This window comes from Prenolepis imparis, unplaced genomic scaffold (genome assembly GCF_030444845.1).
Source record: "Prenolepis imparis isolate NDT839.2.m4 unplaced genomic scaffold, iyPreImpa1.0 SCAF_8, whole genome shotgun sequence".
In the NCBI taxonomy this organism is placed as follows: domain Eukaryota; kingdom Metazoa; phylum Arthropoda; class Insecta; order Hymenoptera; family Formicidae; genus Prenolepis; species Prenolepis imparis.
The window spans coordinates 14,613,291-14,622,828 of NW_028141166.1; the positions used below are offsets into that span (position 1 = coordinate 14,613,291).

At 45.6% G+C, this 9,538-nt stretch overlaps 1 protein-coding gene across 1 annotated transcript; it reads left to right on the forward strand.

The window, feature by feature from the left end:
* The first annotated feature begins 396 nt into the window (after positions 1-396).
* On the forward strand, positions 397-9,270 carry LOC145940062 (uncharacterized). Its single transcript, XM_083044881.1, has 2 exons — positions 397-1,819; positions 6,756-9,270. Exons 1-2 carry the CDS (start codon positions 943-945, stop codon positions 7,631-7,633), a joined length of 1,755 nt encoding a protein of 584 aa, XP_082901007.1. The 5' UTR covers positions 397-942; the 3' UTR covers positions 7,634-9,270.
* Positions 9,271-9,538: the final 268 nt, after the last annotated feature.

The window sequence follows — 9,538 nt, forward strand, 5'->3', positions numbered from 1 at the left end:
CGGAGCGGAAGTCGGCGTACTCGCGTGTACATATCCGAGTATCTGGCGAAAGCTCCGCACGCGGCACGTCCGCGTGTTCGTGCCTCGTCCATTCAGGCCGCGGCACCCTTGTGTACGTTAACCGTCTCGGGGGTGTGTGCGTGCGTGCGTGTATATATATATATATATATATACATGCGTACACATTTGCACGCGCGCGGCGATGCGCGCGGAACCAACACAGAGACGCGGTTCTCTCGCGATGCGGTTACGAAGCGTGTTTAAAGCACGTGTGTGCGCGCAACCCCCGATGGAGAGAGTCATCCGGTACGCCCATTGGTGGCTGAAGGCAGCTTCGAGCGGGGGTTAACCACGCCTAGCCGAGGCGGAACAAACCCCCTCGCTTTTGCCGTTCCACTCGGACTCACGGTGCCACCGCTCTCTTCCTCGGCGCGCTAATAATACGCCGATATACCACCAATTCTGCCACCATGGCTCTACGCGAGACTCCCGAGAGTAGCTGCCACGGTACGCGCGCCGCGACGGGTGACCAAAGACATTGCTAATCGCGCGCCCATGCCGCGAAGGATAATTCTAAATCCATTGTTCGACGCGAGGCCTCGACGGGGAGTTCGATCTTAGTCGTGAGAAAAATGCGGGTGCGAGTCCGATCGCATAGGTTTCGATAATTCGTTGATCGTTTCGTTATTCCGACGTAGTGTCAACATCGAGCGTGTCACGTCAAAACAGTGGCGATTCGAGAAAGGAAGGTGTAACGCGTATGATGGATCTGCATTGACATGAAACACCGACTACGGTCGGCTTGACAAAGCTCACTCGGTAGCCTTCGATCGGAAATAATATACAAGAGGATCGTGAAAACAATCGCCACAACTTCCGCGAGTGAGGATGAAGAGACTCGAGATCAGGTAAAGGAAGAGATCACCCTCTTACTAGCGGGTAATGTGGAGAATGCAGGAAGGCAGGACCGTGTCGCCTCTAGGACCGGTCGTCCTGTCGCGGGAAGAGGCCGACATGCGTGCGAGTCTATCACTGCCGCCGCAGCAGAGGAAGCCCGTGCTACTCGTACATACCGGCGAGTCCTTCCCGAGGTACGACGGCATGCGACAGCAACCGCAATCACCGCCGAGCTCACCGATCCTGCGATCCGTCATCGCCGTCGACAAGGATCAGTACCATGAGCTAGATCAAGGTAGGGAGAAGAGGCCGAACGATACCGAGGAGATGGAAGAACAGGAGGACGAAGAAGAAGACGATGCCGAGGACGAGCGAAACACGCCGGCCGGAAGAAACGTCATCGTGGACGACGAGGACGACGAGGAGCAGGATGACGAGGAGGAGGAAGAGGACGACCATCGATCCGAGAGACATCGAAACGGAAGCTACGACGAAGACGGCGACGTCGAGGTCGACGTGTGTCGGGAAGCCGTCGACGAGAGCAACCCTAGCAGCCCGGTGGATCTCACGGCGCCCTCGTCGAGAGGCGTCGCATCCGAGCAGTTTGTACATCCGTTCGCCAATCGCGGGGTGCATCCTTTCACTTGTGTGCAAAGTAGTGGGCCCGCCGGCCACGGAACGTCAGTGTATATATCCGGACACAGCGCTACCGGCTCGGCCGTCATGACGGCGCGCACCACCACCGGCACGTCGACAGGTAGCATCACCACGACCGCTACCAGCACGGTGCAGACCAACAACAAGCGGTGCCTCGCATTCTCCGTCGAGAATATCCTCGACCCGAACAAGTTTACCGGTGGCCGCGTCGTCCATAATCGCGTGCATCATCGCCGACACCGACGCGCCGGCAGCGTCCACGAAGGTGAATAAACAAATTCTCTCTCTCTCTCGTCTTTCACGCGGCTAATTGACGTTCTCACGATTAGAGAGATCAAACGCGTGGCCGATCTGTCGCATGGCCAAACGTCGCGATTATCTCGGCAAATGAACTAAGAATAACGCGTGACGTTTTATATAAACGGCGCACATTCCAGTCAGGATTTAATTGGTTGAACTAGAAAGAGAGCCGCGGACTCGAAATCGTTCCTTCGGTCTAAAAAATTCATCTCTTTGAATTTGAGTAGAAAAATTATTGCGAGATTATATATATTACGTACAGAGAGAACTGCCACGAGTATTTATATTTTTGCAAAATAAAAATATAAATTTGTATATATTTTTGTTATTTTGTTTTTTAAATAATTAAGAATTCTCTATTAATATAAGAAGTCTACTTATATAAATATATAGCTCCTTATCTTTCTCATTATAATCGACATGATCGCGAAAATTTATTACTTACACATAATATAGAAAAATAATTAAAAATATAAATATAGAGATAAAATTATATATAAAAGATATAAATTTTTATATTATTATTATTAAAAGAAATTTTGTTTATCCGAGCTCATTATACTTTCGATGTAATCGCGAATTAATCTTTGAAATTTAAGACAAATTTTTACAATACCTGACATTGAAGAGTGTTATCCATTTAGTTGTTTACAGCTGAGGAAAAGTCGATATATATTTCTCCCGCTGCTGTCTTCTTTAAAGTTCCATCGCTATATCTCGAGCGATATTTTTTCACGTCCGGCGTTCGTCCGACCGCATCTTAGTTCCCTTCATGCTTCGCTAGTCCTCTCTCTCTTCTTCCTCGTTCTAATTTTAGACGCTAGAAGGAGGACTTCTTCTCCGACGATCGTGCAATTTTGGGAACTGTCGGGCTATTTGTGTGTACGACGATACACGAGGATTCCTGCAAAAGACAACGAGGAATATTTTAACCACAACATGAGAATGAAACTCTTCCAACATCTCATTAACGTCATTTTGAATAATGCTAATACAATTACGAAATGATACGCACGAGCTATGGGATTGCGCGATGCATTCATTTGCGTATGAGAAAATTAAGTACTTATAATAGCTATAAAAGTAAATGCTATTTTTTTTTTTAAAGATATTATGTCAAAATTTATTTTTAGAAAATATTTTTAAATTTTATGTCATTAATATAGGAGAACGAATGTAAAATAATATTTTGCGAAGAATTCATATTTTGGAAAAAATGCACATTATGCCACAACTTTATCCTAGAAAATCACAGCAATCGATTAGCAAATCTTGGATTATACACATCTTTATACTTCATTCACATTTGCTTGCTGGATATATCAATCGCTTATGTCACCAAAGAGAAATAGAATAGTCCATCGTAAGAAATCATATACATTGAATTGCCGATATATATTAACAATTAAATCAATTCAAATATTCGATGTTACGAAGCAATTTTTTCATCTTTTTGAACGTACTTTCAAAACGATAACGATGAAGAAAATTTATCGGTGGTGAATTGCACGAGTTCGGTGACCGTTTGGTGATCGCGGAGGATCCCAATTTCACAGCTGACTTTCGAATTTAATGGAGTCTGGCGGACAGACGCGGGAGAAGTGGTCCTGCAGACCGATAAGGGACAGAAGAAGCATCCCGAAGAAGGGGTGAAGCGAGGCAGAAGCGGACGGTACGACGACGGTACAGGGGAAGGCGGGCAGGGGAAGCGACCAGGCGGCGGCCTGTCGGAGCGTGACAAATTGCTCCGCTAATCTGCGTTAACCAGTCCTTGAACCCCGTCATCGTCGTCCCTTTATCCCGGTACGGGACACCGAGTGCTTGCGAAATCAGCGGATGGTCCAGAGGCCGCCGGTCCTTTTCATCGGTGCAGGCCGAGGACATTTTTACCGTCGATCGTGAGGAACGAGCCGAGAAAAGGGAGAGAAGGGTGAGAAAGAGAGAGAGAAGGACGCAAGCTCGATGGATCGATCGCAGCCGTCGAAATCGAGATTACACGATTGTCGGCTCATCCATCTTACCAGGATGGTCGCCGCTTCCCATTAAAAGTGCATCAGGCCCGAGCCAATCCGTTTCGACTGCCGCCACCGGGATCACCCTACCCCCCTTTCCACCCCCGCCAGTTCGGATCCGTCGACGGAATAATATCGTCGGTTGTTATGATAATCGCGCAGCATCGCGCCGTATCGCACCGCATCGCGCCAAGCCGCCCAGAAAATTGGCTCTTCTGCATCACAATGACTTCTCTCTCTCCCTTCCTCCCCCCCTCATTCTCTGTCTGTCTGTCTGTCTATCTGTCTCTCTCTCTCTCTTTTTTCCTCGCTGTCGCAGTACCCACGAAAGTCACCCCACCGAGTGTTGCGTTCATGATTCGAAATCCAGGATCTTCCGCTAGATTTCGGCGAAATTTATAATTATCTTACATACGCCTCGGAAAACCTCGAGATATCGCAACTGCTACAGTTTCATTATCGAGAATGAAAAAATCTTTGTTCGACTATAACGAATTGTATGAGCGGGATTAATTCTCTGCTTCTTAATAATTTTAATTTTAATTGATAACTATTACTAATCTTGTGCGAGCATTTTATTTTGCACTTCACGCGCTTATTTTATGTTCCTATTATTGTATATATCGTTAGCTATAATTATATCCGTACAGTTCAAGTGTCAGCTTGAGGGGATTATAAATACTATCATTAAGAATTTCCGCTGAGATAAATCGCGAACTCGCGATTTATCGCCGTAAGGAATCCAGGAACGGTTAGGGACTTTGTTTATTGCGTATTTCCCGATTGTGTACCACTTGTCGTTAAACACTGTCATTGTGTTTAATGAGGAAAACCAAAACGAGATAAGTATTCCCGTGTCTGCTGCTTTGTCGCAGCACACTGCGATCGACTTTCCCCCCTGTGTACTCTTAACGTATCCCTCAGGGATACTCGACATATATCCCCGATCGCTTCTCTCGCACATAACCCGCCTGATCGCGGTTAATGAAGAAGATCTAAACGATATGAATGATCCTCCCGTCGCTATAAAAACGCAATGACAGAAACGCGATCTGGCAGTCGTTAATTTTCTGATGAGCTCAATTAATTTCACAGCTGTCATGCTAGGCGACGAAATAACATTGATAATGCTTCTCTTGAAAAAAGTGAGTCGATTAGTCTTTTGATAAACTTCAATTTGAGATTAAATATTTTGCAATTATAATAATACTTTTATATCAAAAATAATTTTGTAATAATTTCCATCTCTCATTTTTTAAATATACAAATATAATAATTTTTTAATTATATTTAAGTTACTTATATGGGCTTTCTCTTTCTCTCTCAGAGAAAAATTTAAACAATTGAAATTCTATATCTCACGTTGTGTAAAATATAAAATGTAAAATATATATTGACATTAAGAACAAAAGAGAAGAAGAAGAGAGAGAGAAAGAGAGAGACTTTACTTGGTAAAGTAACATTATTCAATACATCTGACTTCATTAAAGACTGCGACTGACGCAATCCTCTCTAAAGCGCTCGGATGAACGGCGATGAAGCGGGAAGAAGGAGGAACAATATAAATTACGCAATTCAATTAAACGCAATCAATCGGCATCGGCCAGGTATATCTCGATGCGGAGACCGCGGCGTTATATGAGAACGTATAGAAGAAGGCCAAACTGGGGGGAATGGGAAGGAGATAGAGAGATGGGAAAGGTAGCCGTTTGGCGGCCTGTACGACGGGGCAAGAACGATCGCGCGTTAACGAGATACAAATCCCATTACGGCGTAAACCTTCTCGATCCGTCGCCCCCTACGGACTTCCAACCCCCAAGCACTATGCTAGGCTGCAGGCTATGGGCCACGAGCCACGCCAATTCGGATAAAGTCCCACTGTCTCCCTCTCGCTTTCTCTATCTTGCCTGCTCCCTTTCCTCCCCCTTCAACCCCTTCTTTCTCTCTCACTCTTACTGCCTTCGGCGTCGACATATACGATCCTTGTCGCTTTTCGTCTATTCCGTCCTATATCTCTCTCTTTTTCTCTCTTCCTCCCTCTGGGTCTCTCTGGTTTTATTCGGCAAGCTATCCCCACTCGCGGTATCCCAGGGGCACCCCAACCCCCACGGACGAGAGCCAGGGAATATCTGTCCCCGGGACATCTGCGTGCTGATTGAATCTCCAATCTCCTCTCTCATTGAGCGAACGATTGGCCGTTCTTTCTCTCTTTCTCGGTCCCCGGTTCTCTCTGTCCCTCTCTGATTCACACCAGGATCGTTTCGTTCGCAGACACGATCGGTGGTGCGATCGCTCGATCGGCCGTTATGCAACTAGGCTCTCTCACGAGACGCGAGAAGCGATATCTCCTCGCGGTAAATCGTCTCCATCAAACGAAAATTTAGCTACATGTAGTTTGACAAATGAGTCATTAAACACGCGAATCTTAAACTCATTACTTAGCAATTAACATTTTTGGTCCGCATAATTAAAACATATTCGACAATACAATTATATAAAATTCTATTTATTAATAGAAGCTGTGAAAATATATCATGTGCTTTATTATCGTAATTTCTTCTTATAGCTACAGCCATTTGACGAGTTTGTGTGTAAAATCGATCTTTCGATTTTATCATATATTATAAATTAAATTCTAGAAAAATATATATAAATTAAAGAAATGATTCCCCGTGTGTATTATAAATGATATAAATATCCAGTAAATCTTAAAGTATACGATGAACGTTAAAATCGGCTCCGCGATGAGAAACGCGACATCCAAGCCGCAATTTTGTCCCTCGTATAATCAATCCGCGTCACCCGACACTGCGATCCCGTATCACCGCCTCTCCCTTTTGGTGGTTTTACCTTCCATCACAAAAGTGATCCCGTGATTATTATTTTCAGACGGCGACTCGCGGGGCGAATTCGCCTGCGGCAGCGGGCAAGAAGATGAGGAAGGTACACCTGACACCGTCATGGAAGAGATGGAGGAAGACATCGAGGAGGAGGACGAAGACGAGGACATTGAGATGCAGGTGGTGGATCAGGACTCCGAGAGCGTCGGACGGGAGAACGCGACCAGTGGTGGTACCAATACAACCACGACAAACTGCAAGAAGCGGCAATCCTCGTCGTCGTCCACGTCGTCGAGCGGCGTCCAGGTACAAAATTGTCAAAATCAGAATCAAAACAGTCAAAACGGCACCGGTGGCGGCGGGGGCGGCGGCGGAGGTAGCAGTAACGTCGGCGGTAAACCGAGAAGAGCGCGAACGGCCTTCACGTACGAGCAGCTGGTCAGGCTGGAGAACAAGTTCAAGACTACGAGATACCTGTCCGTGTGCGAGCGGTTGAATCTGGCGCTCGAGCTGCAGCTGACCGAGACCCAGGTGAAGATCTGGTTCCAGAATCGGCGGACCAAGTGGAAGAAACAGAACCCGGGCCTGGACGTCAACAGTCCCACGGTGCCTACGACGCCGCCGCATCCGTCGCCGTACGCGCCCGCCTTCCTCTTCGCCGCGCATCCGCATCAGCACCCGTTGCCGCACTCGCACACGCACCCGCACCCGCACGCCCACATACACCACCCGCCGGTGCCGCCGCCGCCACCCGGTTACTACCATCCGGCGGCCCCACCTTACCCGCCGACCGGACCGACCTTCTTCGGCCATCATCTGTCAGCGACTTCTGCTGCGACTGCGTCGGGACCGCCGACCTCTACGCCTTCCTCTACCGGTCTGACCCTCACGTCTCATCCGCATCCGCACACGCACCCGCACGCGTAGCGAACTCGCGGGCGACGATAGCTTGCGTCAGCGTCCTCGCCTTCGTAGTCCACGGCAAGGAAACGGCGGATTCGTGTGAGTACTTCCGGCCGCGGCGAAGAAAAGTACTTGGGAAGGAAGAAGGGTAGATTCCCGTGCGTTTTTACAACTTATCGACACTATCATTTGACTCCCCAGTTTCTTGTTCCTCGGAAATCGCAATTGTCTTTTTTTAATTAATAAGAAGTGTCATCGTTCCTATGCGTGATGCAACGAAACAATGGTCGGTTTAAAAATAACATAAGTCCATAATTTTTTGCAAATTGTGATGACTGATTGGATATGTTAATCATTAAATGCATAAATTTAGTGTGCACGCGAAAACAAGACAGAAAAATACGCTTATTTAGATTTTATATTCCTCTGGAAAACAATATTCATATAAAAACAAATTCGGAGAAATAACGTAGCGTTTATTATTACTTAAATAATTTTTAATTCAGGGGCTTGTGTTATTTTTCAGACACAAACAATATACTATGATAAACGCACTACGAAATATCGTGAACTAGCAATTTTTGTTCGATGTTTAAAAATGATGTTGAAAATTAATTAAGTATCGAATCGGATGATGGGTGTAATGTTTTCGTTTGTCGGATCGGCAGCGCGATGTTATATTTTGCCTTCCCGTTGCGCACGTGAAACGACTCGATAGCATAATCGGTTTACGTAGGGTGACGTTCAAAAAACGAGCGCGTATCATTCCGGCAGGATATATTGGCCAAACATTTAAATTCCGTGCGTATTTTTCTCTCAACGTCGATCTTCAGACAATAGCGAAGAAGGGAAGACGTTTTTAAAACAAACACGCACTTGACTCATCTGATAGATAACTCGGCACTTGACGTAAAGCGGAATTGTATTATAATAGAATAGAAGGGGTACATGCAGAGTTTCATTAAAAAGTTTCGATTGCTCCTCTAATTTGCGCTTTTGCTCCTCGTCGCGAGCTTTGAACGCGTCGTAAAAAAGATTGAACAGAGTCATAAACTATCGTAATACCTAGCCCGAAACCGGCGAGAAACGGTCCTTCGCCCAATAAAACGAGAATCTCGGTACTTTTCTCCATGTAAAAAGTGACACGAACACCCCGAGTCCTTGTCGTTTTCTCACCTTTGTAACATATTCCGTTCGTCGCCGCGTTTAAGCGACGGCGGAAACTCGTCTTAAAGGGAAGTAGATTTTATCAGAAAACACGCTCTTAGCAAGTAAGACGTATGTATGCGTCAGGATGGATGATGCGCGAGAATGCGTTGCGAGAAATTGTGGTGAAAAATTAGCGAGTAATGTTTCGTGTGCTGATCGCGCAAAAACGATGAGGCACACCCGGAACGTAGCGATCGTTCCTGTGTAAAATAAAAAATCATACGTTACGCTCGTAAAAAAAAAAACACCTCCATCCAGTGTATATAGATACAATTAATCCCCGCTACACGCACACGTGCGACAAGAATAAAGATCGATTTTGCTTACCACACTCGAACCCGTCGTGTTGACGATACAACAATATCTCGTATTGTCCCCCTTTCAGCGTTTGGTCGCGAGACAATTCGCTGCCAGGTGACATTACAAATTTCATTCCATCGGCTGTCTAATACTGTAATACCGTTACGAGAAGTATTATTTAGGTATTGAAACCGGTGCAATGATGTGAGTTTAATTTTGCTGTGTAAATACAAAAAATATACTTTACACGACACAGTTCTTACTTTCTAATCTTTCATTGCATTTCACACACAAAGAAAGCAAATGCAAAAATATATTTTATTTTCGTATATTTATATATATATATAGAATCAAAAATTAATCTCATCTCCGATTTCAGTTTCAAATATTTCCGACTTCAATGATACATTCATCAGTATA

Excerpts from the sequence above, each read along its gene's own strand:
- LOC145940062 (XM_083044881.1), top strand. The coding sequence starts at position 943 with ATGTGGAGAATGCAGGAAGGCAGGACCGTGTCGCCTCTAGGACCGGTC. Across the intron at positions 1,820-6,755 it reads CGCCGGCAGCGTCCACGAAG|ACGGCGACTCGCGGGGCGAA; the intron begins GTGAATAAACAA and ends TATTATTTTCAG.